The 12,105-nt window shown below is 56.7% G+C and overlaps 3 protein-coding genes across 3 annotated transcripts in view; 2 read left to right on the top strand and 1 right to left on the bottom strand.

Moving 5' to 3' along the window:
- The first annotated feature begins 2,622 nt into the window (after positions 1 to 2,622).
- PABPN1L (PABPN1 like, cytoplasmic) lies at positions 2,623 to 4,508 on the top strand. The gene is made up of 7 exons (XM_063411085.1): positions 2,623 to 2,627; positions 2,665 to 2,839; positions 2,967 to 3,075; positions 3,522 to 3,586; positions 3,988 to 4,094; positions 4,170 to 4,257; positions 4,362 to 4,508. The coding sequence occupies exons 1-7, from the start codon at positions 2,623 to 2,625 to the stop codon at positions 4,506 to 4,508; spliced, it is 696 nt and encodes a 231-aa protein (XP_063267155.1).
- Positions 4,509 to 7,206: 2,698 nt separating this feature from the next.
- TRAPPC2L (trafficking protein particle complex subunit 2L) lies at positions 7,207 to 10,047 on the bottom strand. The gene is made up of 5 exons (XM_063411131.1): positions 9,932 to 10,047; positions 8,919 to 9,091; positions 8,306 to 8,393; positions 8,122 to 8,201; positions 7,207 to 7,374 (listed from the first exon to the last, which is right to left on the bottom strand). The coding sequence occupies exons 1-5, from the start codon at positions 9,962 to 9,964 to the stop codon at positions 7,329 to 7,331; spliced, it is 420 nt and encodes a 139-aa protein (XP_063267201.1). The 5' UTR covers positions 9,965 to 10,047; the 3' UTR covers positions 7,207 to 7,328.
- Positions 9,951 to 12,105, top strand: part of GALNS (galactosamine (N-acetyl)-6-sulfatase) — a 38,311-nt gene continuing 36,156 nt past the window's right edge. The window contains 2 exon segments of the mRNA XM_063411130.1: positions 9,951 to 10,007; positions 10,009 to 10,176. Coding sequence (XP_063267200.1) covers positions 9,951 to 10,007; positions 10,009 to 10,176 — 225 coding nt within the window.

The following is a 12,105-nucleotide window of genomic DNA, read 5'->3' as shown; positions in this document are numbered from 1 at the left end:
GCGCGGCCCCGGCCCCGCTTCTGTCGGGGCTCTGCCTCTCTACCTCCACCTCGCCGGGAAACCGCGGGTGAGAGCACTTCCACAGGGACTGCTCTCCTTTCCACTCCGCTCCCTGCTGGTTTGCTTTTTTTGGAATTATTATGATTTTTTTTCCTTTTTTTTTTTTTTTTTTTGTTTTGTTTTGTTTTGTTTTGTTTTTTGTTTTTTGTTTTGTTTTGTTTTAATTTTTTTTAATAAGAATAAAACTGCCCTACAGAACCTTGCATTGAAACCAAAAGCCGACGGAGGGGAGGGGAGTGCGGGGACAGGCGGCACAGCCTCAGCGAGCGGCCAAACCAGAACGACAGCTTTAAATGTGAGATTTCCCAAAAAATGTGTGCTGCGGGGAGGACGGAGCGGCCGCGGGGCCGCAGTGATGCTGCGGTGGTGCTGTGGGTGCTTCTCTGGGGGTTTGCTCCGAAACGGTGTTGTTGGGGCGTGTGGGGGGCCAAGGGACGTGTGCCACGTGCTGTGCCCCTTTGGTGGCTTTGTGGCACCCTGGGGATGCCAGCGTGGTGCTGGCACAGCCTGGCCGGGGCAGGGGCTGTGGGGCAGATTGGGGACATGGGGTGCCACATCAGGTCCCCGTGGCTGCTTACAGCTCCCGGGTTTGCTGCTCCCATCACGGCTGTGGCAGGGGGACAGTGCTGGGGACACAGGGACAGCGTGCCCCAGGTGCCCGTGGGGAGGCAGAGCCCAGCGTGCCGGGTGCTGGCTGTGGCACCGAGCTGGGGAGGTGGCAGGAGGGACGCGGCTCTCTGGTGCCAGCCACGGCACCGGGGTCCCCTCTCCAGCCCCTTCCTCACGTTCCCAACCCAAAATCCCAGCTGAAACCAAAGTGTCACATCCCGGCGAGGCTGGAGCGGGGGTCCCACACCTGCCTGGCTTTAGCTCCATCACTGCCAGAGCCCCCTGAACTCCCCCTGCAGCATCTCCTCCTCCTCCTCCTCCTCCTCCTCCTCCTCCTCCTCCTCCTCCTCCTCTTCCTCCTCCGGGGGCTCCCCCCTCCTCCTCGGGGTGCCTCTCTGGATCCCAGTGGGTCGGAGCCTGGGGACAAGATGCCACTGTGTTCCCAGGTCCCAGGCACCGTGATGGGGTGTCCCCCCTGCGGTGGCAGCCCTGGGGGCTCCTCCGATGTCACCGACCGCCACAGCCCCAGGAGGGAGGTCGTGCCAGGGTCCCCGCTCCCTCCTGGCTTCCCCGACCCCGTGCGGGACTGAGCCCTGCCCTTGTTGCCCTGCCAGCCCTGGGATGGGGACACCGGGGCACGGGGGGCTCTGAGGAGCTGGAAACCGGAGCCCCCCGCCAGGGCCAGGCGTGGGGTGTGGGGCCAGCCCAGAGAGATGACGTGGTAGGACTTTCCTTCGGCATGCTGTCCCCCCCTTGCTGTTCCCCGCTTTCTCTAAGTGTACTGTATGTTTGACCTGTGAAAGATGTAAACTTTATGATTCAGGTTATGTCTGTTCTTAACTCTGTATCTGTGTAATAAAGACAATTTAATATCAACCAGAGGCTCCGTAGCCTGGGCTTGTGCTGGGTGCCCTCGTCCCCCACTCCTGGCGCTGCTTTGCACTCTGTGCCCACAGCCCTGGCTCGGGAGGCTCCTTACGGCCCTGGGCCCGCTCGCTGCAAAGGAGCAGTGGCAGGGGGAACTCAGGTGTGTCCCCAGGGCACTCAGAGGGATGTGTCCCACCTGCAGCTGCTGCCTTGGGGCGCCCCCTGCTCCCCCTGTGCTGCCAGCTGGCCGCAGCCCCCGGCGCCACCGGCGGGGTGGGTGCACTGGCACGGGCGGGGCACCACGCGTGTCAGCCCCAGCTGAACGTTGCTGCCGGGTCTCGAACCCGCGACCCCCCAGGCGTCCCTGCAGGGCGGGGCCGCCTCCGCCGCTGCCCCTCCCTCCGGGCGGGGGCGGGGCCTGGCGCGCGCCCCGCCCTGATTGGCCGCTGATGTGTGAAAGTGGCGCGCGGGGCGAGCCCCGCTCGTGGTGGCGGGAGAGCCGCACGTGGGGGCCGCCTGCGCGGGCCGCGCGCAGCATGTTCGGGGCCCGGGCCAGGTGCGTGCGGGACCGGGCCGGCCCCGGACCGGCACGGCTCGGCCTCGGACCGGCACGGGTCTGGCACGGTTCGGCCCCTGCTCCACCGGCCGCAGTGGAGCCGGCTTTCCCCGCCCGGGTGGGAGAGCTGGTTCTCGTGGGTGGAAGGGCGTGTCCCTCCGTGAGCCCCCCGGGGGTTGGGAGGGAGCGGCTCTCCTTTCGCTGCGGGAGGCAGAGCCCCCGGGTGCTGCCCTCTGCAGCCCGGCAGCTCTGGTGGTGGCTGTGTCCTGCTCCTTTCCCTCCCCTACCCGCCTGCTGTGTGCCCCTGGGGTTTTTTCCGTTTTAGGGCAGTTGCTCTCAGGTCCCCTCTGCAGCCCCCATGAGCTGGGAATGGACTCCGCGTGAACTGGAGACCTTTTGGTTGCACTTTGCAGCTCTGGGGTTTTGCTACACAGAGGACGGGCTGTGTTAATGTTACCTCTTTGCCCTTCTGCTGGAAACGCCCCGCAAGCCTTTGCCTGGCTGAGGCTGTGCTTTAGCTGATACGTTAAATGCTGTTGGTTCAATGCCCTTTTGCCCCTTGTCCCGCCCAGTCCTCTGTTCCTGGACACTTCAGAGATTTGGTGGCAGGACCCACCGTCCCTGCAAGCCGAGGCAGCGTCCTGGGACGTGGCGGAGGTGGCAGCGGTGTGCAAGGCAGCCGGTGAGGGCTCAGAGCCCAGCCCCCAGGAGGGGAACAGCACAGAGGGGCAGGATGTTCAGGACCCGGTGAGTGCCTGCCTGCCTGCCTGGGAGCCAGTTTTCCCTGGTGCCCAAAGGAAATGGGGAACTTTTCATGCCTGGGGTGTCCCTGTTTCGTGTGTGCTGCTTGTGCAATTCTTGGTTTGGGATTCAGGAGCTGGAGGCCATCAAAGCCAAACTGCGGGAAATAGAGAAGGAGGATGAGAGGCTGAAGGAGCTGCAGCTGGAAGCTGAGAACCACCTGTTCATGAGCTCAGAAGCAGGTATGGGCTGTCCCTGGGTGCTGCTGTCCCTCCCCAGGGACACCTCTGGGGCACAGGGTGATAATTGGAGACAGAATGTTCAGCCCTGCTTCTCTGGGCACCTGGGACTGGGCACATAAGGTGGGTGAGGGGGATGCCAGGACTGGTGTGGTGCTAATGAACATTCTATCAGCTCTTACTGCCTACCTGTGTGGGCACAGATGTAATAAATTAATTTAATTGCATTTAATTCAATCAAGTAATTGAGTTTAGTACCAACAGCCCCAGTAGAGGAGTCACTGTGAAAAGGGGCCAGGGGGTGGAGGAGGAGGCAGAAGTGTGAGGATTTGGGTACACCTGGATGTGACCAGGGATCTGAGGAGCTTTGCAGTGTGTCAGCTCAGGGCTGGCTGTGCTGCTGTGGGACAGATGTCCCTCTGTCTGTGACAAATCCCTCCTCTCCACAGCTCTCTTCCCACTGACTACCAAGGAGAAGATGGAGGCTGACCAGCGTTCCATCTACGTGGGCAATGTAAGTGGGAGCCCCTGCTCTGTGCCCAGCTGTGTGTCCCAAACCCCTGGCATGGGGCCCATTGCTCCCACCAAAGCCTGGCTGTCCCCATCCCAAGTGTTTCTGCTCTGCCCAGCCCAGCCTGGGAATACAGCTCATTATCTGCCCCTTGCAGCTCGTCAGCTCCTCAGAAGCCCCCTGGAAGCTGTGGGTTGTGGGGAGTAGCCTGTTCCCTCAAAACAGGCCAGGTTGTCTCTTGGATTTGTGTTCCAGGTGGCAGCACGGAGCTGGGAGGGTCCCCTGTCCCTCAGGAGAGGCTGAGCTGTGGTGGGGGGGTGTGAGGGGGCCAGCTGGGCCCTTTGCCCCCCTCGCTGGGGTGTGGGTCCCACAGCCACCCATTGGGGCTGGGGCTGTCGTTGCAGGTGGATTACGGGGGCACAGCAGAGGAGCTGGAGTCTCACTTCAACAGCTGTGGGCAGATCAATCGTGTCACCATCCTCTGTGACAAGTTCTCGGGCCACCCCAAAGGGTCAGTGCTGCGTGCAGGGAGGGGTGGGGGTCTCTGGGGTGTCCCTGGGGCTCTGCTCACACCGTTCCCTCACAGCTACGCCTACATCGAGTTCGAGGAGCAGAGCTCTGTGAAGGCTGCGGTGGAGCTGGACGAGAGCGTCTTCAGGGGCCGTGTCATCAAGGTGAGAGCTGGGGGAGCCTCGGGGGGCTGCTCCCCCTGTTCCCAGCCCTGCCTGCCTGGTGCTGTGCCCAATCCCAGCCCCAACAGCCCCTCCCCACGCTGCAGGTGCTGCCCAAGAGGACCAACATGCCCGGCATCAGCAGCACCGACCGCGGCGGCTACCGGGGCTACTTCCACACCCGGGGAGGGCTGAGCCGCTGGGGGGGCTACTACGGGCAGCACCCCAGGGTGCGAGGGAGGACCTACAGGTGAGCCATGGGAGGTTCCTCAGGCGTGGAGCAGGGTGGGGTTCCCTGCTCCCCTGTCTCGGTTTGCCCCTCCCACCCTGGCGTGGCTGGGAGGAGGGAGGAGGGCTCTGGCAGGAGGGAAATTTGGAGTTGTCACCTTGTCCCTGCAGGAATTTGGGGAGTGGTGGGTGGGTGGGCATTGCAGCCCCAGCCTGACCAGTCCCAGGGCTGTGCCTGGCTTTGGGGGTGCAGCCCAGGGTGGCTGTGCAGGAGGAGGGTCCCAGCCCTTGGAAGGGTGGAGGAGCAGGGAGCGATGCCCCTGTGCTTCAGGATGTTGGGTTTGTTCCTGTTTAGGGGTCGGGCAAGGCTGCTGCCTTGGTATTTTCCATACTAGAGAAGACTGGAGTGCCTGGTGATGCCAAGGGGACTGCAACAAGGAGATGGGATTGGAGAGATTTAAAAACATGCCTACCTAAGCCAAAAAAACCAGATTAATTTTAAAAATGCCATCTGCCTGGCCATGAAGATTACTGGTTAGCCCCGTGCTGGGCTGCAGGAGGAAAGATGGGATCTGCTCCATCCTGCCAGCGTCCCAGGAGAGCTCATCCCACCTCAGCTCTGCCCAGGGAATTGCATTTGCATGGAAAACAGGCTTGTTCCAGAGGACACTGTCCTGGGAAGAGAAGAGCTCTCCCAGACCATCAAGTCTCCTCCTTATTCCAAGGAAAAGGGCTGTCCTGGAGGGTTTGGTTGGCTCTTGGCTGGCTGGGTGCCCTCCATGCCACTGCTTGGCTGTGAACCTCCCTCAGCTCTTCCTACAGCAGCTGGATGCTGCCTTCTCTTCTTCTAAAATCCTAAAAACTGTTTCCTTTCCCAAATCAGTGGAGAAATTTTGGGGTTGCAGCTCCAGATCTGATTGCTGGGGAGCTTTCCTTCATCAGCCCCATGGATGTGACCTTGCTCTTGGGAAGCCTGATGTGGTTTGGGTCTGCACTTTAGCTTGCTGCGTTTGTACATCCAGGACAGGGAAAAGCATCCCTTGTTTCTCTGGAAGCCTCTGTGTGTCTGTGGTAGTTAAACAAGACCTGGGTGTCACAAAACCCTTGCTCTTGCTTATTTTGGATGTCAGCAAACCCCTCTTCCCTCCCTCCTGCTTTTATTTCAAGCTCCAGGGGTCAAAGGGAGCCAGCAACTCCTCATTTGACTTTATTTCTTGCAATAACAGCATTACAAAATCACCTTCACTGGTGCAAGTTTGGTCTGGTCTCTCTCTTTATTCTCATCACCATTCCTGCTCTGGAGTCGATTTGGGGATGGTGTGAGCCCTGCTGGAGGCTCAGGACCAAAGAGCACCAAAGGGGCCCAGGGAAAAGGTTCCTGGCTCTTCCCTTTCCTGCTGATTTTGTGTTCATGAGCTCTGAAGCCACGCGTTTTTAAAGGAAAAACTTTGTGTTAGAAGAGGTGGGCTGGGAACCCCGGCAGGCAGCATTCTTGGGGGAATTTCTGCATGGAAATGAGTTTTATTATGTAATTCTCCCACTAATCTTTTGGGATCCTTGGTTAGGATTTCTCTAACCCAGATGCAACCAACTCCTAAAGCAGCTTTTCACAGCTCAGGGGCATCACCAGGCTAAAAATCCCACTGATTTTTTTTCTCTTTAAGATCTCTAGATTTTTTGTTAAAGCTTGGGGCCTTAACTCTTCATGTTGTGTTGTTATTGTCCTCAGAGCTGCTGAGACTGACCTTGATTTGAGCTACCCTTAGGCTTAGACTATAAACCAGCTTTTTCTTGGGCTTCTGTTTGATAGGATTATAAATTTTTGAGGCTTATTTTTAAATAAAAAACTACTTTGGGGTATTTGCACTCTCCTGTGGAAGAGGCAACACTGAGCTGCTGTCTCTGTGAGTGAAAACAGCCAAGTTTTTTAGATGAAAATGTTTGTGGATAGCAGTGCACAGCTGTGCCCTTTGGAGATGGTGGGAGAGGCTTGAACCTCCCATGATATTCCAGGTGGTTGCTGATAAAATGTACTTAAGTTCTGTTTGAGAAAGTATTTGTAACTGTTACTTATTTTTAAAATAAATGATCCTGCTGTGTGAACTTCGTGTGCAGTTCTGGCTTTCTCCAGGCCCCTGGGATCCCCTAGGGCTGGGCAGATCTGTTATTTTTAGCTGGTTTCTGTGGTTTTTAACTGATGGGATGCTTGCAATAGAGGGGTGTGTGCCTGCTCCTGCTTGCGTTTCCTCTGCTCAACCAGGAGTGATGGAGCTGGGCTCCTTTTCCAGTGCAATTTGTGCTTTATTCCAGTGAAATGCCTGCTGCTGATTTGGGAGTCTGTAATTAGAGCTGCAGGGGAGGAGCTGCTAATAGAGATTCATTTGGGATGAGGCAGCTGTGCAGTCCTGATGGTTTAATTTGGGGTTGGGGGATTGATTCCAGCTGCTCTACCTGGGCTGGGAATCGCTGTGGATGAGGTGCAGAGTGGCAACAGCAAATGGAGGGACCCAGAAATCAGCCCAGGCAGGGAAGCTCCTGGAAAGGTTTGGGTTGGAAGGGACCTTGGAGCTCCTCTTGTTCCAGGGGGGCTTGGAGCAGCCTGGGACACTGGAAGATGTCCCTGCCCATGAAATGAGATGGCTTTAATGTCCCTTGTCACCCAAACCATGCCATGATTGTGTGAGCAGTTGTTTCTGTTTGCTTGAGCACAAATCCAGGCAAACCTCGCAGGTATCAGGTTTATTTTACACAGGATAAATTTAAATTATTACACAGAACAGAATATTTACAGCTCTGCAGGCACAATCCTGCACACAGGGAATGTTTTCCAGGGGGTGGGAAGGGCTTCAGCACACCTGCATCATCATGGAGTTCACCATAGTATCAAAAGCTCTGGAGAGGGAAATAAAGACAGATTATTAAAGGAAGCAGCTCATTCTGCACAGCTTTTGTAACAAAACCACTTTCTCACCCTGCCTCTGCCTGCCTTTCCCTAAGCTGGACATGGGGTTTTACTCCTGACATCACAGGCTCTTTAGGGATTAATGACTTTTAATTAAGCTGAGGTAAGGACAGGTCTTACTCTGGCTGCTGCCCTGTCTCTGCAAAGTTGTTCTGCCTAAGCCATAGAAATTCCCAATTTATTAAAATTCCCTGTGAGTTACAATGGGAATGGAGGACACTGACCCTCACAGATGAGGAATTCCATGTGCTGATTGTTTGTCCCTACACAAGGATAAACCCTGGACAAGGGCACTTGTTCACTCTTTAACCTGTTCTACTTACTACACTTGAATATTCACAATTATTACATTTGCAAAAGACCTCTAACACCATCAAGTCCAACTATGTCTTACCTCTATTTTCAAGTAACTTTTTCTCCCCCCAAAATACATTTTCTTGACTTAATGTTTGTAACCCCAGTTCTTAGGCAGGAGTGAGGAGTTCAGTAGAACTTTTTATGACACCATCAATTTTTCATGAGTAGGAATGGCCCAAACCCACCATCAATGTTCTCATTCAGGCACTTGGAGCACACACACCTGAACTGGCCAACCCCAGGGTTGGTCCTGTGGCATCAGAGGTGCCCTGAGAATTCCAGAAAGGTGCCAAAGACACAGATCCATGTGAACAACTCACCTGGAATGGATCCTGTCCCCAGGGTTGTAGAAAGGGTTGCACATGATGTCTGTGTAGGAATTGTGCAGCTTTCGGAACATCTGGAAAGGGAGTGGAGGTGAATTAGTTGGTTTTTTGTTTCTCAGCCCTCCTGAGGAGCTGGAAGGAGCAGAGCCACCGAGGTGGTTCTGCCTGGGGCACTCACACTGCGGATCTCGTTGTCCCTCAGGGCTGTGTTGGAGGAATCCACCACCATGACAAACTTCACCTTGGAGTTGGTCACGTAGCCATACCTGGGCAGGGGTTAAGGTTCTCACACAGCAGGGCCTGGCACAGCCACTAAACCAGGCTGCAGTGTGCCCAAAGGGACAAAAACTAAGCAAGAAGAAAAGTAATTCTGCTCATTTTGGCTCTCTGAATTGGGAAGAAGAAAAATGGCAATAAATTATTAAAGAGCAGAAATAGTCACATGAGAGGAAACATGAGGGAACTTCATGAGGGGCAGAAATGGAGCTGTTCTCACTGTGAGGAGAGACAGGACCCAGGGAATGGCTGTGTCAGGGAGGTTTAGGTTGGATATCAGGAAAGGTTCTTCCTCCAGAGGTGCTGGCACTGCCCAGGCTCCCCAGAGAATGGGCATGGCCCCGAGGCTGCCACAGCTCCAGGAGAGTTTGGGCAGCACTGCCAGGGGTGCCCAGGGTGGGGTTGTTGGGGAGTCTGTGCAGGGCTGGGGTTGGACTGATGATCCCTTCAGGCTGAGGATATTCTGTGATTAAACTGAACCCACAATGGCCTGGCCAGAGGCGTGACAAAGATACACCTTGTAGTCCTCGGTGGGGTAGAGCAGCCCCAGGTACAGCTCCCTCTGGTCCACCAGGGCTTTGCCCATGGCTGAGATCTTCTCGTCCACCACGTCCAGGGAGGTGTGCACGGTGTAGTGGAACTTCAGCTCGTTCTCCGTGGGGACGCTCCGGATGTACAGGGGGTAATTCTGGGAGCAGAACAAACCACACTGGCTGGGACCTGCTGCTGTCAGAGCTGGGTCACCATTCATGTCCCCAGCACAGCCCCCTCCCCTCGCTGTAGCCCCTCTGGAGCACAGCTGTCCCCATGGTAGGAGAACCATGTGCCCAGGCACCGCACAAGGCTCTGCTCTCTCTGCTCTTCTGTTCCAGTAGAGCCTGTGGCTGTCTCTCCCAAGGCAAACCCTTCTGTCCCAGCAGCCTGAGCACCCTCACACTGTGTCTGTGCTGGCTGCCCCAGCCCTGCTCCCATTCTGCTCCTGCCCAGCCCATTTCAGCCCAGTTCTGCCCCTGTGTCTGTTCTGCTTCCCTCACCCCCATGGCACAGCCTGACATCCTGCCCATTCCCCTGCCCCACAGCCCCAGCCCTGCTCAGACCCTAAAGCCAGAGCACCTCGCCCTTCCCCAGACCCCACTGATCCCCTGCTCTCTTCAACCCCACACCCTGAGGCCCAGCCCCTCTCCCCTCACCTTCCCCAGACCCCACTGTCCCACCTGACCCCCGTTTTCCTCAACCCCACACCCTGAAATCCTGCCCATTCCCCTCTCCCGTTCCCCACAGCCTCACCCGGCCCCGCAGCCCCAGTCCTGCTCAGACCCTACAACCACAGCCCGGCCTCTTTCCCCTCACCTTCCCCAGGCCCCACTGACCCGCTGCTCCCCACAGCCTGAGGCCTCTATTCCCTGCTCGGACCTCGCTGCTCCACCCCAGGCCGCACTCAGGCGTCATGGCGCCAGCCGGACGCGCTGTCCCCCTCAGCCCACCCCCGCTGTCCCCGCTGTCCCCGCTGTCCCCGCTGTCCCCGCACCTCCTTGGCGATCACGGCGATGCACACCGCCATCTTGGCCCCGCCCCTCCCGCCGGGTCACGTGCTGGGGGCGCGGCCCGCGGTCACGTGGCGGGGCGGTCACGTGGCGCGCGGGCCCGGTTGCCATGGCGAGCGCGGCGCGGAGGCCGCGGCGGCTCCGCTGGGTCCTGGGCGCGCTGTGCGTGTGCTGCGCCCTGCGCCCCGCGGCCGCCGCCACCAACATCCTCCTCCTCCTCATGGACGACGTGAGTGCGGCACCGGGGGGGCGGGGGTGGTGTCACCCCGCCGGGGTGTGCCATGGAGGGACGCGGTGTGAGGGCTCCGGGGCATCGCCCCGGTAAGGAGGCGCTGCGGGAGCCGGCACGGCCCCGCTGGAGAAGGGGAGGGCTGAGAGGGGATCCCATCAATCCATGGAAAAGTTTCCATGGGGTGTCAGAGGACGGTGCCAGGCTGTCCCCAGTGGTGACCAGCGACAGGAAGAGAAGCAATAGTCACAAACCAAACCACGGGAAGTTCCACCGCAACACGAGGAAGAGCCTCTGTCCATGGAGGGTGGCAGAGCCCTGGCACGGCTGCCCAGGGGATGTGGGGTCTCCCCCTCTGAAACATCCCAATCCCACCTGGATGTGTCCCTCTGTCACCTGCCCCAGGTGCCCCTGCCTTGGCCTGGGTGATCCCAGAGCTCCTTCCAACTCCAATGATTGTTGGTCACAAGGAGGGGCTTGGTGGCCTCCTGAAAAACTAAGCAAAAAGAAAAGAAGTTCTGCTCGTTTTGGCTCTCTGAGCTGGGAACAAAAAAAAAAGGCAATAAATTATTAAAGAGCAGAATTATCGCAGATTTATTTCTAACTCAAAATCTTTTTGCACCTTTGGCCACATGGATAAGGAATGATATTAATTTCTAACACATTCAGGTCGCTGCCATCCACCCGGTTTGCTTCTCTCCTAATAATTTCCTGTCACCTTCCAGGCGTGATTTTGGTGGAAATGGGTCTGTTGCTGTTTGAAGTGACTCAAGGAGCTCACGAGGGTGGGCAAACCCTGCCCTGTTTGCCAGTTCATCCACGGTGTTCCTGAATTCCTGAGCAGGATAATCCCCTGCTTTTCCAGCCAGCTCTGGAAGGGGCAGCCCAGGGAGGTTTGGAGTCTCCACCCCTGGAGGTGTCCAGGGAAGGGCTGGATGTGGCACACAGTGCTCTGGGCTGGGCACTGGGCACAGCTTGGACTTGGAGTATTTTCCAACCTCTGTGATTCTGTGATCTCAGTTTTCCATTCAGAATGTTTCCCCCTCCCAAGCTGGAATTTGTCTTTTTCCAGAGGAAAGCTCTCTGGGACAGGGATTCTCCCACTCTGGAAGTGTTGGTACAGCACAAGGCTCCTGTCTGCAGCTTCTGTGAACTATTGATTTATTTAATATGTTCATTAAAAATTCATCTCCCTGGTTTTTTTCTCTGCTCCTCTGGGACTCTGGAATTACAGCAATGTGAGGCTCTTTTTGCCTTTCTTCCTTGACGATAAAGAGAAATCAAGAAGTTGGCTGTGAATCCACTGAATCCATTTTAATTCCTCATCCCAGTGGCAGGGGGAACCATTTAATTGCTCCTTAACTCAGAAACCATCTCCGCAGCCCTGCAATGATTTTCTGTTCCAAACTGCTGGCACCAGGTGGTTTCCTGAGGATGTGGATGATTCCCACCCTGTGCATCCATGGCTCACCTGGCACACACCTGGATCAAAGGATCCCCAGTGCCTGTGGGGCCTCATTAAGCTGCTCCCTTCCAGAACCTTCTGCCTGAAGCTGGGCTTTTCCCAGGAATGGTTTTCAGCAGTGAACACCCGATGGGAGTTTTATGGTTCTCCTGGTATGTGACCCCTTGGAATCAGGAGGAAGAGCAGGGTGGAACCACAGTCCTACAGATAAGCACAGTCACTTGTGATGCCTCTGGCAGATTCCTCTGGCTTTTAAAACCTCCTTGCTTTTCCTGCAGTGCTGCTTTTGTGTTCAGGCCTTTTCCTTGTGTTTGCAGTCCTGGGGAGGGGTAGATCCAGAGGCTGAGGTGGAGTCCTGGGCTCCAGCAGGGACTGAAGGCTCAGACGTGGCAGCTGCACAACCCCGAGTAAATCCTGTGTAACTTCCTCTTCCTCCTTGCTCGGGGTGTGCCTCAGGCCTCTGA

The sequence above is a fragment of the Prinia subflava genome, chromosome 13, assembly GCF_021018805.1.
Source record: "Prinia subflava isolate CZ2003 ecotype Zambia chromosome 13, Cam_Psub_1.2, whole genome shotgun sequence".
In the NCBI taxonomy this organism is placed as follows: Eukaryota; Metazoa; Chordata; class Aves; order Passeriformes; family Cisticolidae; genus Prinia; species Prinia subflava.
This window is presented reverse-complemented; position numbering and strand designations above follow the sequence as displayed.